General features: G+C 45.5%; 1 protein-coding gene across 6 annotated transcripts in view; it reads left to right on the forward strand.

The window, feature by feature from the left end:
• TNIK (TRAF2 and NCK interacting kinase) overlaps nucleotides 1-18,391 on the forward strand; it is a 289,071-nt gene that overhangs the window by 37,312 nt on the left and 233,368 nt on the right. For all 6 annotated transcript variants that reach the window (XR_014220092.1, XM_082223878.1, XM_082223882.1 and 3 more), the window contains exon 2: nucleotides 11,345-11,410. Coding sequence is in view for 5 of the 6 variants with exons in the window: in XM_082223878.1 (XP_082080004.1) it covers nucleotides 11,345-11,410 (66 nt within the window). In the remaining variant the exon portion in view is untranslated. The remainder of the gene's footprint in view (nucleotides 1-11,344; nucleotides 11,411-18,391) is intronic.

An 18,391-nucleotide genomic window follows, 5' to 3' on the forward strand; every position in this document is an offset into this window, starting at 1 on the left:
GAGCATCTTTGAATTATCATTTAACAAACCAGTAGGTGAGTAAATTGGCTTTTTCAAGTCTCTTAATGAAATCTTGCTTCCTTGTCACAGGTGCCTGTTCTTTAGTTCCACTGAGAGGTCCCTAATGAAGAGGGCAAAACCATATTAATGGTAGTCTTTCTCCTAAAGTCGCCCCGGGAAAATTGCATTTGCTGCTCGCTTCTGACTGAAATAGTCTCTGAGGAAAAGTGTGCACGGCTTATCTTAACTAAAATTTGCGTATTTGTTGTATTCAGTCAAATGTGTTTATTTGGGATAGGACTTTATTTATTTATTTATTTATTTGCTTAAAGAGATGGCAGGTTGCATTAATAATAAGAACGTAAGAAACTGCCTTGTACCAAGTATATCCCTGGTATATCTCAGCTCTTGCTTCATCTAGCTCATTGCCGCCTACGCCACTGGTTTTCAGCCAGTCCAGAACCAGTTTCAGGGTTGTTGTGAGGATAAAATGGGGAGGGGGAGCCACCTTGAACTGTTTGGAGGCAAGGTGGCATATACATGTCATTTGATTGATAGACTCTTTTTTTGCAAACCGATTTGAGGTTTGTTTGTTTAAAAAATCAAGTAGTATATAAATGTTAAATAAATACATGTAATAATAACAAAGCAGTTGGCCCTATCACATTTCATAGAATCATAGAATCATAGAGTTGGAAGAGACCACTGTCGAACAGCTGTTACTGTCAGGAAGTTCTGCCTAATGTTTAGGTGGAATCTTCTTTCTTGTAGTTTGGATCCATTGCTCCGTGTCCGCTTCTCTGGAGCAGCAGAAAGCAACCTTTCTCCCTCCTCTATGTGACATCCTTTTATATATTTGAACATGGCTATCATATTTCATCCAGTGGATGCCAAGTCAGACTTGCCACATTTTTGGGAGCTGGCGGGGGAAGTGAGGTGCGACATTCTTACGTTGTGGTGTTTGCTCTAGCTGTGTAGAACATGCCATTCTCCTTCCCACTCGCAATGCAGGGGTCAGCACACTTTTTCAGCAGGGGACTGGTCCATCGTCCCTCAGACCTTGTGGGGGGCCGGACTATTTTTTTGGGGGGCGGAAATGAACAAATTCCTATGCCCCACAAATAACCCAGAGATGCATTTTAAATAAAAGCACACATTCTACTCATGTAAAAATATGCTGATTCCCAGACTGTCTGCGGGCCAGATTTAGAAGGCAATTGGGCCGGATCCGGCCCCCAGGCCTTAGTTTGCCTACCCATGCTCTAATGTGACTTTGCGTTGTGGAAACATACCCCATTAAGCAGAGGTAATATTGAAACAGAAGCTTTTGCCTTCTTTCCCTCAGAATTTGCTCTTCGCTGATATGGGTGCTTTGCTTGTGCAGACTAAGGGGTTGTTCTCTTTGAGTCAGTGCTCCTAGAAGAGGGGGGGGGGGAAAGAGGGGCTAGATTGTCCACATGATATTGGTTGCTGTGGACACAACACAGACTCCTCTCTATTGGGCACATAACTTCCCCAGTGACATTCCTCATGAGCTTAATGTAAATGTTATAATTCCCAGACGCGTGTAGGATGCCACACTGAGCTATTATGGAATTACTGTGCTGAAAAGTGGGAGAATCAAACCTGCCACCCACACGAGACCGGTAGAGGCGTCCCATCAGAATTCTGAATATCAGAAGCTGAGCAATAGTCCTGAGAATTTCACAGACAAAAGAAATAGGGATTTGTAACACCCCATTCTCATCCTTAGGAGAATGTACTCCTCAGGCTTTTGAATGCTCTGTTCATTTGGCCTGCCATTGTCTTGTCATCCCAGGAGTATGGCTGTTTTGGGATAAAGGCATAATAGGACTATGGATCAGCCGCTCCACTGTGTGCAATAGTGGACATGTGCATAGACTGTGCATGGAACTGTAGTGTTGATGTGCATTAGTGGTAAAAGCAGTGTGTCCTGTTTTGAGGTGCAACTACTTCGGGAGCTCCATGCTACCTCTCCCCACCCCCAAATGTATTGAAGAAAACATTCCCCGCTGCAGCCAGGCCATCCACTATGGAAGCTGTTCTCCGCTGTTTGTTCGCCACCATGGAAGGTACTGTAGAGTTCTTCCATGTAAGGAGGGACTCTGCCCCAATTGTTTCTGATGTAAGTGGCTCCAGTATAGGGGTATGGCTGTGGTATATATCATTTGAGTGTGGTAGGGGGGCTACATCTATCCCACATGGTGCTATAATCCCCCTCATGCAGTCTTTCCACATGGCGGAGGAAGGATTGTGTGAACTTCCCCCTTGAGACCCTGGAGCGGGACCTGAATGCTGAAGAATGATATGTCTGGCAACTAATCCAGAGTGCGGCAGCTAGACTGGTGACTGGCAGCGGCCGCCGGGACCATAAACAAAACTGCATTGGCTCCCAGTATGTTTCTGAGTGTTGGTGCTGACCTCTAAAGCCTTAAACTTCTTCAGCCCAGTATACCTAAGGAGCCTTTCCACCCCCATCGTTCAGCCCGGACACTGAACTCCCTCACAATGAGAGAACCAGGCAGAGGGCTTTCTCAGTATTTGCACCCACCCTGTGGAACGCCCTCCCTTCAGATTGCAAGGAAATAAACAACTACCTGTCTTTTAGAAGACATCTCAAGGCAGCCCTGTAAAGGGAAGCTTTTAGTGTTTGATGTCTTACGTTTTGCTGGGAACCGCCCAGAGTGGCTGGGGCAACCCAGTCAAATGGGCGGCAAATAAAGTTAGTTGGTGACATACTTTTCAGACATGCATCATTTCGCGACACAGTAATTCAGTTTTACTAGCAAACCAGAGGTCAAATTAACCCCTTTCCAGCCCTGGGAGGAGCATGGGAGCGTTTGCGCAACACACCGACACACTAACATGCCACGACACACAGTTTGGAAAGCTCTGCACTACAGGGAAAAGGAAACTTTTAACAATGTATTACCCTGTGGGCAAAACAGGGACAAAATAAGGATTGTGATTTATCTGGGACAAATGGGAAAATGGAGAAATAGGAATGGTGGGAGTGTCTGCCCGAGAACGACATACAGAATAACAATCAGATAGTGTGTGCGCACCAGACCCAAATGCCACAGACCTGCCATTATAGTGGCTTATGGAGAGTAGATGCAGGAAGCCAGAAGTGATGATAGAAGCCTAGACCTCCGTGTGCATACTTAGAGTAAGCTGCAGTCCTATTGCACCCACACACCCACACACCCTCCCTCTTCTGGTTCCCAGCAGAGAGCAAGCCATGCCAAAAGCGGTTTGCAATTGCGAATGAGCAGCCTGCTTCCGGCAGAGTGGGTGTCCCTTGAATTTGTGTCGCCCAAGGCAGCTGCCTGCCTGGGGAAAGTGGGTCTGTAAACTCTATTGAGGTGCCACAACATAGTCTCTCGACACCCTAAAGGGTGTGAAGAAACTGGCGGAGCCCTGACCTCGCGCTCCCATTTTATTTTTTGTCGTTTTGCATATCTGCGTCTGTTTGGCTTTTTCCTTTTAAGCATGGCTGCACCCTTGACAATTCAAGCCTAAAAGGTCATCTTAATTAATATTTCTGGATTAGTGGGATGGCAGACGCGGCGGTTGCTGGTAACAGCAGAGATGGAGCCTTGCTCAGAAAATGGCTTTCCAGGCTGGTGCTCTGGAGCAGAAACATTGCAATCGGGCAGCCTGATATAATGAGAAATGTGCTGGTTTATTTATTTATTTTTGCAAAAAATTAAAAAAGGTCGCAGGAAGAAGTGTTCCTTTCCTTTTTTTTAATTTGAGGAATTTCCATTGGTTTTCTGCGCGTTGCTGGCGTTTCTCTCCCCCCCCCCACTGGTTTTATACAAGTGTCCTGTGGTTTGTACTGGTTAGCTCAGCAGTGTGGATTGACATGGTGTAAGTAGGGTAGCATTAAAGGGCTACTTGCCCCAGTCTAAACGGGGGTACATAGCCTGAAATATGATGTAATATATTGTCATAATATTCCGGTGAATCATCCCAATCTTGGAGTGGTGAGAGATAGCAGGGGCGCCTGTGTTTAGCTAGGCTTAGGTTTCTTTTGGCATGAAAGCCAGTGGAAACTGTGGTGTTGTTAGGTTATATGGTTTTATTCATAACCTGAGCATAGGCTCACAGCATTGACACTCTGCAAGATCTTGCTTTCCCATTCAGTTTCCAAGGGAGCCACCAGCTGTGGCTCAGGTTCAGCGCAGAACAGACATGTCTCTGTGTCTCCAGCTTCCATCATCAGTCCAAGCCACACAAAGAATTCTCCCCTTTGTCCTATTGTGTGGCATCCAGTCAGGTGAGATGGGGACAGGCCCACCCATACGCCTCTATGGCAACAGAGCTCACTCTTTCAAGATGCAAATGGCAGGTCCTTAGCTGAGCTTGACCAAGGAACTGGCCTATGACTGGTTCAACAATCTTCCTTCTATAGTTTCTAGTCTTCTGTACACAGACTTACAGGTTTGGAAGGGACCTATGGTATCACACAGACCATTCGCCCAAACCCATAACAGTGTTAATCTTAGAAAGATTATACATGTTGTCAAGGTAGTACATACCTCCTTGCTTAAGAGGCTTTGTGAGAACAGTAGACCAGGTAAGGTATACCCTGTTGCACCTTCTCATTGATTCTTTGCCTGCAGGCTAGCAAAGCAATGCACTTTCAGGCATTGTCTACTGGTTGTGGCAGAGGGAAAATATTGGCACTAGCATCCAACAAGATTTTCGCCCCAGCAAGCCTGAGTCAAAAGATGGCATCTGTTCTAAAACCAATGTGGGCAACGAGAACTCAAAATTTTAGCTAGTTAATCGATCTCTCAGCCTTTACAGTATATTCAGTTTCAATGTGCCTGGTGCCATTTTGGGGGCAAAGTACAGAACCGGGACACAGCAATTTATTGGGCTGTAGACTGGTTTTGTGGGTATTGAAGATGCTAATATAATGTCCCTGGTTGGGGGTGGAGGGGATGTGGTGGGCGAGCAGGGGGAGGAGGAGCAAAGGGGAGATCCAGCCACAGAAGGAGGGCCTTGGCAGCACCCAAGGGAAGCCTCAGGAGAACATTGGGACCCCCTGAAAGATCTCTGGGCAAGAAGGAAGGAGGAAATATGGGTTATTGGGTTGTTGCTGCTATTTTGATTGTGTATTTTGTGGTTTTATATCCTGATTTTATTCTGTGAACCGCCCTGAGACCTGTGGGTATAGAGAGGTATATAAATTCAATCCATCCATCCATCCATCCATCCATCCATCCATCCACCCACCAATATTTTCCCAAGTGAGACCCATGCCAAAGAGCCCTTATATGGAAGTCCTTTCTGCAAACAGACATAAAGTCAAGCAGAGCTCGCGAGGGATGTAGAAGAGAGTGGTTGTTGCCAAAAAAAAATTCCAAGGGCCAGATAGAGGTGTCCAGAAGGCCACATTTGGCCCCCAGGCCAGGGCTGAGGTCCCCCACCCCGGCCTGTAACAAATAGTCGAAGGGGAGAGGCAGACAGAGGCAGAAAGGGAAGGATGGAGACTAATACTGTTGCCCATATTTGACATTTGTTACTGTTGGTAGTAAGAAGAAAAACTAACGATCATGTGGGGAAGGGTTGGTTTTGAGGAAGGAGTTGTGTTGGAAAAGCACCAGAGCTATGTGGGAGGAAGGACCTATGATCACAAGGGGCTTGTCGTGTGGTGTCTGGCCCCCACATGGTTGCATTTTAGATGGCCAGCCACATGTCTGCTGTGTGGTTTGTGGTTTTTGCTTGCGCTAGTGTCTGCTCGGTTCTGATATCTCGGTTCCCATAGCCTTTTGGTGGTGGAAAGACAAATAAAGGTATTTGGGTGGGGAAAGGTAATAGCAAGCCCCCTGGTGTTTGTCTGTGAAATGAGCTGGGGGGGGGGAAAGGTTGAGATTTGCTAAACGGAATGTAGCACATCGCTATAAGCAGCAAAATCCCAAGTTCCATAATCTATATAAAAAAGTGACTATATTTGGTCCGAGATTATGCTCTGCTTATGCTGCGCCGGTCTCCATTTAAGCTTTTCTGAATAATTTACAGAGCTCCATTAAACGCTTTCATATTTTGATTCCTAAATGCCAGAGAACATTTCCTGAGCTATTTCAGCTCCCTGTATTCCCTGGCACAGTGCTGCTCTCTCCAGCTCCCAGGTCTCTGTGGTTCTAGTTTGTAGTACTAAGCAATTTGCAATTTCTCCCCTCACCCCATCCAGACAAAGCAAGTATAGCCAAGGCCAGTTCGAGACTGGTCTCCTTAAGAGGCTATTTCACAGAGTTGGAACTTGGGGTGCTCTTCTGCAGCCCCCTCTGTTGACCTGGTTGGGTCCTGCTCCTGTCTTGGCACTTCCATCCAGATCTGCCCCCTCCAGCTCCCATGCTTCCTGGCCATTATTATAGACCAGTCTGTCCCTCATTGATGACCTGCAGGTGATCCTAGAATTGTAGTGTTGGAAGGGAACACGATGGTCATCTAGTCCAACTCTGTGTAATGCAGGAAGCTTTTGCTTGAACCCTCAACTCTGAGGTTCAAGAGTGTCATGCTTTACTGACTGAGCCCTGCTGGGCATCCAGCAGGGGCTGATGGGAATTGTAGTCCAACAACTCTAAATATTTTTTTAACAGCTCTGTTGCAGCAAGTTGAAATGGATTCTCCCTTCCTGGCACACACTTTTAATGCTTACAGGAGAAGATAGAATCCTGATATGTATCACTGATTGTGAGTTCTCAACTGGCGCTTACTTGGTGTGGTACAGGGGTGTGTGATCTTGCGAAAGGACTTAATGGATGTGCGAGAAGTGCCGACACGCTTTCATGTCCTGTAACTTGCTGTATTTATCTGAAGCTCAGGCTAGCAATATTTTTATACAAAGATGGTCTGATGGTAGGGGGAAGGTGTCAAGAATAATGAAGAATCATTATTCCATTGAAAGCTGTGTGGGTAAAAGCAGAATCAAGGACCAGCCCGTTGTTAGCGTGAACGAAGACTAAACGTGTGTTTTTTCCCCTTTTTCTTTCTGCATTTGCTAATAACTAGCATTCTGCTCCAGTTGCCATGGCTTTGGTGAAATTGCAACTGCTAGTGCCAGCTGCAAAAAGAGATGCCATTCATTGACTTGACATAAGCTGCTAGGCTTCTTTGACTGACTGTGGTTATGCAAAACAGGAATAAAATATTCACACACACAGAGGGAGAGCATGCAACACAAAAATGCTTTTTAAAGACCTTGCTTTTTGTTTCTAGAAAATGGGTGCACAGGTGGACTCTAAAGAAGGCAGCCTTAGGTCCTTGTTGGAACACAGGCTCTTGCATGCTGAACATCCTAGGTCCAACCCGTGGCTGTTTTAGGATCAAAGAGAACCGGAGACGATAGGGAGCTACTGCCTGTGAGTGAAAATGCAGACTCACTGCACCAGTGATCAGATGCGGTATATTTAAAAATGGCTACCGACTCACAGGTTGTGAGAATTCATTAAATCAGATCCCATATGCACTGCCTCTGGGGATGGAGCTACCTGTCCTAAGCGCCTAGATGGCAGCGGTCTTGCTGCAGAATGAAATGCACCGGAACATGCAGCAGAACATGCATCTGATGCAGAAGAACTGGCAATTTTTATTGCGTAGCAAAAGACAAAAAGACTTGTCCACAAGAATTTGTGTAACAGTGTGTGTGTGTGTGTGTGTGTGTGTGTGCGTGCGTGCGTCTTGGACACTGACCAAACAAAAATGACTGGACATAGGGATAGCTGAGCTCTGCAGTGCTTGGGGGGGGGGTCCACCACTGCTTCTTCCCTCCATTGGGCAGCTGGTGTGCCAAAATGATGAAATGCAGGTGTGAGGCAGAGTGTATTGTTTTTAAAAGGGTGCATGTGCAGCAGTGATCAGTGTTATCAGGTTTTGATCAGCGTCCTTAGGTTCAGATCTGTGCTCAGGTATGAAGTTGCCTGGGAGGGCTTGGGAATGTTGCAATCTTCTTCTTCTTTCAATGGAGAAGGGTTGGGGAGCAGGAGGTGGGGAGGACACAGATCGATATCTGTGGTATGGATTGTGCACCTCGCTGTGTGTGGTGGATGCATGTAGCAGTTTGTCTGGGCATGCCCTTAAGACAGATGCTTTGACATGTACTTGCTTGAACGCGAGATACTGAACTCTTGAGTCCAGCGCCCCAACTCCATGCATATTCCGCGTGAAAAAATGGAATGCATACTGATTTAGTGCCTCCGTGCCCGGATGCTTCCATGCCCGCAGTGTGCAATGCACACCATGCACACAAGTGCACACCTACCTCTCTCCCCTATGTGCTAATCTGCCCTAATTAAACCAGCAAAGCCCTCCTTCAGGGCTGCTACACCAGAGCAGTGTGGATTGACTCTTAGCAACAGCATCCTATTGCTGATTCCTATTTAGAATGAGAGTCATTATAGTTCCCATATCCTTCCCAGTGGTACTTGAACCAGCGTAGTTTCAGCCTCGTTTCTGCAAGGCTTGTTGCTTACGGCAAGCTATTTTCCCGCTCTTGAGTTTTAATGATCAGCAACTAAAAAAAAACAAAACACATTTGTTTGGCACCAATGTTCTTTTCAAAAACACGCACATGTACGGTATATCCCCCCCCAAAAAAACAAAACTTTGTTTCATGCAACTGCATGAGCCGCAGCTTGACAATAGCTCCTGGTTTCCCCCCTTTCCCTTTTCTTTTCCACTTTGTTCCCTGTTCCTTCTCTCTGCCAATAGGAGCCTGCTGCTCTAATGGCACAAAATGCCTTTCAGGTTATAGAAACATCCCACGTCTTTGTCCATTTTGAGCTGTGTGCTTCTGTTTGAATGTTGCTGGCCCAGCTGTGCTCCGCATTCCCCTCGCCCTGTGGCATCTCCCCAGCTGAGAGGCCTTTAATGGCTTCATGGCTGGGCATTTCAGCCCAATCGCATCCTGGGAAGCTCTCTCTGTAGCCTACAGCGACGCGAAAGGCACCATTAAAAAAATCGGTTCTGGTGCCCCTTGCTGCGATGTGGTGCTGGTGGCGGCGGCAGCTGGCATCCAGGTTTGCCTTGGCATAGCCCCGCGCATAAAACATTTCTGATCTTGTGCAACATAAGAATGAAGCCTTCCATTCTCCCCTTGAACATTAAGACGAAAAAAGGCTCTCCTTTGTCCCCCCCCCACCCCCTAAGCAAAATGACTTTGAAAGTGTGCTCTGGAGAAGCGTTGGGGTTCCTGAGAAGCTTAGCAGGGATTTATTGGTGATCTCAATAAAGAAAGTGTAGCTCCCCTGCGAAATGACATCTCCACTTATGACCGAACTACCTCCGCAGTGCCCAAGCCCAAGGGGATGTTGGCTGCATCCTAAGGAAGGGGTGAGCAGATGTCAAGAGCTACCTTTTATTTTATTTTATTTTATTGCGCCGGAAGCTCTGAAGTCTTCGCTTCATAACAGAAGAAAAAATTATTCAGCATAGTCTGCCTTGTTCTGGACTGAGCTTGCAGGACTTTACAAGAATCCAAGAACACACAAAGCATGCACACACACACACACACAGAGAGAGAGAGAGAGAGAGAGAGAGAGAGAAACGCACTGTCTTCTGCTCTAATGGAGCACTGCTTTTTGAGGGGAGGGCTTTTTGGAGTTGCTATTATTAAATGGGAGTCTGGCAGTCTTGCTGGTGTGCTACAAATCACCTACAGATTTACCTGTAGATCCTGATTTGCGTTATTTTCGCTCCTTTTATAAGTTTCCTAATTTATGTGGGGCGCAGTCATGAGTCTCAGCCAATGCTCCATGTAAACTGAGTTTGTGTCCCAGCAAAACATGTCTCCTAATCTTTCACAGCTCACGTAGTTCCACTGCCAGTGAGTTGGGGGTTCTTGTTTTTTAGGTAGAAATCAATCCTTGGAGCTTGCAGACGTCAGCCAGTGAACATTGAACCAGGATTATAGACCGAGGATATGGCAGCTTTACCAACTGCACCCCCCCATACTTAGTGACCTGGCCATTTCTTGCCTCTGTTCGAACATAGGCCCCCATACCCCTTCTCCTGTTCTTGACTGTTTGCCCCAAACTGCTTGCATAAAATTAGGCCTTAGGGCTGAAGGTTGCGTATCTCCCTTCCAGGTAGATCCTACCTGAGGTCACAAATGCTTGGGAGATGTGGTTAGTGGGTGGCAAGGCCATGAGAAGTGTATCAAGATAGAACTGCAGTTGTGGTAGCCACGAAAGGTCATCTGTTCTCCCATAGCTGCGAGGCAAAAAATTCCGCCCACAGATGCAATTCTGACAAGGCTGGGCTTCAAACAGAGCTGAGTGGAGTTAACTTAGGAAGCAAATAGTTTGAAACAAGCTATGCTGATTGTATCTACATTGGGGAAAAGCTCATAATATCACAAGGCCAGAATGACCAGGCCCACCCCACCCCAGTTCCACACTCAAAAGATGTTTGCCGGACAGTGACCCTCAACACGAGCAAAACCTAATCTGATTTAAGCTCTCACCTATCATTTCTCCAATGGGCTCACTATTTGGGGTGAGCTTAATGTGGGTGGCATTCTTGATGTATGTTTTTGATAGTGTCACATGGCAGTAGTGCTTTGCGGGCACCGATATGACCCTGCCTAAGAGTTTATGAGTGAAATTTCAGTGATGCCTAGGGATGCTAATTTGCAGTTTTCAAAACAACACGTGGATGAAAGAAGAGCCGTCCTTCAAAATCTGCACTTTTCCAAATTTCGCTGTGCGAAGTAATAGTGTGTAAAAAAAGAGTATGTGCTGGAATAAAGAGTGTGTGAAAATTCATTAATTAGGGGAAATTGGTTTGCAAAAATGTGAATATTCAGCAAATCTGTGTTTCATGAGCTCCAATGTGCGAATGAATTTTCGTAAGAACTTCTTAAAAATAAAATTTGCTAACTGCTGTGGAAATGTGGAGAACTGAATTTAAGATTGGAAAAAATGAGAAACTGAACATTTCCCCAGCACTTATGGTGCAAGTTAGAAAGTGAAGCAACCTTGCTAGTAGTTTAGTTGTACATGGCTTCTTCTAGAGCACCTCATTTTGGTTTGTTATGGCATATAACTCAAGAATCAACGTATGTTCTTAAGATGCTTTATGCTTTGTTTTTTGCACTTTTGAAAGATACGCAAGAGAAGGGGTTTTGACCATTACTACGGCGCTTGCCCCCCACCCTTCTGAACTCATTCTGTGTCCCATGTCTCCCAGCACTCTGTAAAAGCGCCCCTGCAAAATGCAGACTAGCCGAATTTAACAAAGTTTTTATTTGCAGCCACTTTTAAGTATTTGCTACTGACCGTCTGAAATGCCTTTGTTTCTTTCTCTTTAGGATCCTGCAGGCATCTTTGAACTCGTTGAACTCGTTGGCAATGGCACCTATGGGCAAGTCTATAAGGTAAGGCCTTCTGTGTTTTCCCGGAGCATGAGATCACATGCTAAGCATTCCTTGTGTATCTGTCTCTAATTTTTACTGGGCTCTGATTGTAAAGGAAGAATTAACTTCAAGGTGTTTACAGTTTCCTGCTCCCCGCCTTCCTAGTACCAGGTCCAAAAATGTACGATTGTGAAAGAGAACATTGTGTGCCAGTCTTGTGTTTCTATAAATATCTCTGGGAGATTGTACCTATGCGTAAACATCTTTCAAACTGAAGAGAAGTCTTCCCAAGCTGATGGAGAACATGTGTGGCTTCTTCCAGGTGAGAGCTACAGGTTGCCGAATCACTATTGATATTATTCATTGAATTGGTACACTGCCCTTCATCTGAAGATCCCAGGGCGATTATCAACACACAAATTGTATATTAATAAATTGCATATGAATAAATTGTATATTAATCGCAACCTGGGACCTCAACAGTTTTTCAGGTGCCAAAGCTAGTTCAGGAGGGATTCTCCTCTTCTGTCTTTTCATCACCCACCTCACCCTCCTATTTCTAGAAAAGCAAAATGAGTCCTCTTTGGTGCGGTAAGTGGGAGATGAGGGCCAGTGAAGGGACCCTGATTGGAAGCAACGGAGCAGCCTAAGTCCTTTCCCCTGTTGTCCACTTATTAGAGATGGGCATGGCTCGATAAATTCCTAGTGGTGTGTTGTGAGGACGACATTCGTTCCAGTGTCTGAGTATCTACAATTCAGGGTTGCGAAGCTCCCTCCTCACAGACGTTTGCCTGTCACTTTCATTGTTCGGATTTCCTTGACTGCCGAAGACATGTCTCTTTACTCTGGTCTTTGACGTTTTAGATGCATGCAATTAAGACCTTGTGTTTTCAAGTAATAATAATCACTCTGTTTTAATGTGTTTTAAATTGTTGTGATACTCTGTGGGACCTTAGGTCGAAGGGCAGCTGATTAATAATAATAATAATAATAATGATGATGATGATGATGATGATGTTGCCTGTCTCATGCAACATATGACACCATTATAAGTTGATGGGTTTTCTGTTTACGGCCATGGGGTGTGTCTCCCTCAGGCTGTCTACCTCCCTTTGTGATTCTGATCTCCTTAAAGTTCAGGTAGCAAATACATATATTTCCCTGGCTACCTGCACTTTATATAGTTACTCCTTTTTGTTTCCTTACTCTCCTGTCACACCTTACTTCCATAATGGGACCCAAGGCAGCATACATGGGATTCCCAAGCACTAACCAGACCCAGACTGGCTTTAGCTCAGTCAGTAGAGCGTAAGACTCTTAATCTCAAGGTTGTGGGTTCAAGCCCCATGTTGGTCAGAAAGACTCCTGTATTGCAGGGGGTTGGACTAGATGACACTTGTGGTCCCTCAAGACCAGGGCCCCAAATGCTGCAGCAGAGGGAGAGAAGGGATGCAGGGCTATTCCATTGGCTCTACTGAATAACCATCTCCACCAGCCTTCTCCTTCCCTAGCTGTCACCTGGCAGCAGCCATTCAATCAGGCTGCAGCAAAGGAAGATAATAGGAAGCAGGAGCTCTGTTAGACTCCTTCACTCTCGGAACGGTTTGCACCCTAGCTGGTCGCGATAAGAACCGTAACTTTAAGAATTGGTGGCTGAGTTTCACTGTTTTCCTCTTCCCTCCCCACCCCCTTTCCTTTTGTGTTGTGTCCTTTGAATTCCAAACCTGAAGGTGGGAATTTAAAATAAATTGACTTGTAATCCTCTCTGAGAGACTTTTTTGGGCAAAGAGTGGAGTAAAATAATGCTTTAAATAAATAAAATCTCCCATTGCTGCCCCTCCTAATCTCTTAAAAGAGCAGAGTAGTTGTTCTCGACTATTCCCTTTGCTGTGTTCAGAGAGGGAAGGCATGCAGACAGAGGTTCTGGGTGGCCTGTGGAAGTCTTAATCCCAAGCAGAGTTTCATAAGATGTTGCATGATCATTTGATGGAAGGCTAATTCTCATTAGGTCTTGGGGTTAAGATTTTAAAGCTGTTGGATTTGAGTGCATATTTTGCAATGTTTTTTTAATATAAAAAACCTGGATATGGTTTTATAAAATGGTAACTCTCCCTGAGCCTTAAGCTGGAGGCAAGATTAACCAGTCATTTGTACAGGGTTTTTTTTGGATTTCCCCTCTAAACCAATGCTTGTGAAGGCGATCTTTTTGGCATTTCTGTTTTAATATGTGACAATACTCCTGCCCCCCTTCCCTTTGTGCCCCCTCAAAATAAAAGAGGCAAGTGGAGTGTGCTGCTGATCTGTCAGCAAATATTTATTCTGAATTCTGGTTTCTGCATCCTCCGATTGCTGTAGGCTAATCCCTTCAACAAAGATGATAGGAGAGGGAAAGTGAACCAAGACTGAACAGAAACTTCTGGAGTTCTTCAGAAGTGTGAATTTCTAAAATAGCGTTAAACCCTCCTCTTTTATATCTCAGTGCAGGAGACATTTCTACTGAGTTGCTATTTTTTTTCTCCCCCTATATTGTTTAATTTCAAAACTGCCCTGCCCCGGTTTGCTGAAGCTAAGAGCATTAGAGTGATGTCTAAACAGTTTCTCTCTGCTGGTAAAATAACTGTAGAGGTTGACCTAGTTCTAAACATGTGCATATTTCTAATAACTGCTGCTGGAAAATGTGACTACAACATCCTTTTGAAAGCTTAATGTTTCAACGGAAAAGCAGAATGGGAAATGTTATCATGCAAAGCTTGTTTTGCTTTCCCCATTTTATTGGAGTTTTACTGTTTACGCTTTAGACTTTGATTGCAACCTTTAGCATCCATTATTTCACCAAAAAGTAAATACTTAAGAGTGGTGGTGGGGGGTGTTGCACAGAGATTTCTGTCACCTCTCTCCAGATTCTAGCTATTTCATTAGGTTATTTTTGTGAAGAAATCAGCAAGAGCACCTACACCTATTTAAAAATTATTCAAGGCACCAGGGCTGGACCACAACATTTTGCTGGCAGAGGTTGGATAGCTCAGTTGGTTAGAGTGTGAGGCTGATAACCCCAAGGTTACAGGTTCGATCCTATATGGGACAGTTGCTAGATGACCCTAAGGGTCCATTCCAACTCTGCAGTTCTATGCTTCTAAGGTGGGACAGGAACTGGCACCTTTCCCAAGCCAAGGTGCTTAGTACTCAGTGCTCATCAAGTCATTTTGACACCCAAGGCAGAAAATTTTCCACCTCCTCAGCAGTACAAATACCAATAACAATAAATTCGTTGTTCGGCGTTCAGTCATCTTAATCGTGCTTGACTCTCCGTGACCCCATGAACCAGAATTTCTTCTCATAGCTTCTCCTTTTGTCCATGGAGTGTTCATGGCAGAATACTGGAGTGGGTTGCCAGTTCCTTCTCCAAACAATAAATTAAGTAACTGTAAATTTATGCCTGTTGTCTTTGTCCATGGAGTTTTCTTGGCAGGGATACTGGAGTGGCTTGCTGGTTCCTTCTCCAGGTGGATCACGTTTAGTCAAAACTCTCCACTATGACCTCTCCATCTTGGATGGCCCTGCACGGCGTAGCTCATAGCTTCTCTGAGTTATTCAAGCCCCTTCACCGTGGCAAGGCAGTGATCCATGAAGGGGAAGACAGGAGTGCCTGGCACATTCTGGTCCATGGGGTCACGAAGAGTCAGACACGACTAAACAACTAAACAACAACAACAACAAATTTATGGCTCTTTCATGACACCCCCCCTGCAATGAGTCTCTTGGGGTCCCTTACAACTCTACAATTCTGTGGTTCTAAGTGGCTGCCTCAGTCTGCCTAATGTTAGGACCGGCCCCGTAGAAGCACTTGGTGTGGTCAACACACGGCTAAATGTTGCACTGGGTTTGAGTGTGGAATATTATTTCTAAAGAGGTCAGTAGAGGAAAATGTGGTAAGGCACCATCGCTCATCTGACCTCCGACTGGTCACATTGGTGCTTACTGGGAGGCGTGAGATAGTGGGAAGGTTGTTACAGTGCAAACACACTGACAGCAGTACCAGAATATGCACATAAGCACATCCATGCACATGTAGTGCACAGCCTGCTGTTTTCAGGGCTGGCACTGGTTAGGTTTATTTTGAACTGTTGATAATCCTTAGGGATAGAATATCTTCGTTCTTTTGGCTAAGTTTGCTTTTAAATTGGCGAAGGACAAGACTGTAGTATAGCAGGCAGAGAGAAGAAGCTTCAGCAATGTCGGACTGCAGGAAAGGGAACATGCAGATGCCATTGGTGTGTTTACAAGAATGATCATGCTTCATCTGTACAATGCAGGAAGGGAGGGAAAATGAAAGAGGGGTTTCAGATCAGCCTTCCCCAAGCTGGTGCCCTCCAGATATTTTGGACTACAGCGCCCATCATCCCTGATAATTAGCAATGCTGACAGGGGCTCATGGGAGCTGTAGTCCAAGACACCAGGTTGGGAAATTCTTTGCTTAGATGCCTGAATGAATTTGTATGTGGGAGTCTCATTGGATTCTTGTTAACCACCACCAATAACAACAAAAAAGCACAAGATCGTTAAAACCTGGACCCTCCCCAAAGGGCTCCTGAATTTTCAGGCTATTTCAGCAATTCGTCTTGAGGGGGTGACATGAGGAGAAAGACAGGGATCCTTATTGATAGTGGCAGTGGCTGTGGTATTTTTGTTCCGAAGATGTTTAGAGCAGGCATAGGCAAACTCAGCCCTCCAGATGTTTTGGGACCACAACTCCCATCATCCCTAGCTAACAGGACCAGTGGTCAGGGATGATGGGAGTTGTAGTCCCAAAACATCTGGAGGGCCGAGTTTGCCTATGCCTGGCTCAGAGCAACCCATTGTTATGCCATCACATAGCCTGGGGATGGAGAACTTGTGTCCCTCTAAATGTCGTTGGACTCCAGTTTGCATCAGCTCTATCCAGCATGGCAAGTGGTCAGGAAATGATGGGAGTTGTAGTCTAGCAACCTCGGGGGGGGGGGGGCGGCAAACGCTCCCCATCCCTGATGTAGCGTCATTTTGGGGGAAGGATAGTGGCTGCCAGGATAACCACCACAGTTGAAGCGGGAGAGGGAAAGATGGCGGCAAAAGCTGCAATAGATGTGGGCCCTTTCATCCCCCAAAGGTCTTTCAGAATTTGGATGAAATTTCCCCTTGGAGCTTTGGAGGGGTAGACCAGCTTCATTGTTTGTTCATTTGTAACGTCAGGGATTACCGTTTGTACCTAGTTAATTATACTTTTATCCCTATCTTCTTTCAAGGAGCTCTGTGTAGCGTACCTTTGAACCTGGATTCAGACTTGCAGATCAGCTTCAAATCTCTCTCCCCCCCTCCCAGCCCCGCCTTGATTTCTAGTTGAAAGCTAGCTCTGGTTAGTTTTAGTCATCTTTAGCGATGGAGAAATAATGCTGCACTGTCATTAAATACTGACAAAGGTAGGGAGGAGGAGAAGGTGAGAGAGTCCGCTCCCAGTCTCTTATCTGTGGTTTTAAAATGTGGACAGCAGTTGCATCTATATCATGATGAATAGATAAGGCCTGATAGGGCCGGTATTGTGACAGGGGATCTCTGCTTCTGTTTCCTTTTGCTATTTACTTGCCATATCTTTCTGATCAAGTTATAAAATATTTCTGAGAAGGGTCAGCTGTCTCAGAATTGAGATTATAAAGAAGAAATTTTGTTGTTGCTTAGTCGTTTAGTCGTGTCTGACTCTTCGTGACCCCATGGACCAGAGCACGCTAGGCACTCCTGTTTTCCACTGCCTCCTGTGGTTTGGTCAAGCTCATGTTGGTAGCTTCAAGAACACTGTCCAACCATCTCGTCCTCTGTCGTCCCCTTCTCCTTGTGCCCTCAATCTTTCCCAACATCAGGGTCTTTTCCAGGGAGTCTTCTCTTCTCATGAGGTGGCCAAAGTATTGGAGCCTCAGCTTCATGATCTGTCCTTCCAGGGCTGATTTCCTTCAGAATGGATTGGTTTGATCTTCTAGCAGTCCATGGGACTCTCAGGAGTCTCCCCCAGCACCATAATTCAAAAGCATCTCAGTTCTTTGGCGATCAGCCTTCTTGATGGTCCAGCTCCCACTTCCATACATCACTACTGGGAAAACCATATCTTCTTTAGCAGCAACTGAAAAGAAGGTTGTCAAAGGTGTTGCATCCCGTATTTGTTCCTTTCCACACACCTCCCCTTTTCAAGAAGCTGATAGATGACACCGTTCCTTCTGCAGGACAACAGCAAAAACTTCTGCATTAATGGGTGAGCAACTTACGCTGGGGCAGACCTCCCTTGCTTGTCATTGGGACCCCACCGATAAGTAGAGTTGGAGGGAAGAGTTTGCAGGGTTTGCTGGGCAGGTTGGAAGCTGCTCAATTAAAACCTGAGGAAACAAATAGGCTCTGCAGTGCTTGTCTGGTTCTTGAACTGAGTAGTATATCAGCCCCCTGAAGTTCATACCTACCAGCCCATAATCATGGTGACATCACCACCAGGTCTTGAAAACAGGGCGTGTTGTATTGGTTTTCTGTCCAGCACCTTGTATACCATATGAGAACTAAATAAGTGCATCTTTCTTTAAATTTCAGTGCTATTAATCTGTCCAGCAAAGACTTAAGCCACCAAATCTATTTATTTCTTGTTCAGTGTACATTTACGGGATTGCTTTGGCTCCCTGGATCCCTCAATGACCAGGGAGGACAGCTCCTCTTGACTGTGACCTGCATTCCCTTCCCTTCCTAAGTTTCCATTAGCACAGGGGTCAGCAGACTTTTTCAGCAGGGGGCCGGTCCAGTGTCCCTCAGACGGTGTGGGGGTCCGGACTATATTTTGAAAATAATAATAATAAATGAACAAATTCTTATGCCCCACAAATAACCCAGGGATGCATTTTAATTAAAAGGACACATTCTACTCATGTAAAAACACACTGATTCCTGGACTGTCCATGAGAAGGTGATTGGGCCGGATCCGGCCCCTGGGCCTTAGTT

Source organism: Podarcis vaucheri, assembly GCF_965113315.1.
Source record: "Podarcis vaucheri genome assembly, chromosome: 5".
NCBI lineage: Eukaryota > Metazoa > Chordata > Lepidosauria > Squamata > Lacertidae > Podarcis > Podarcis vaucheri.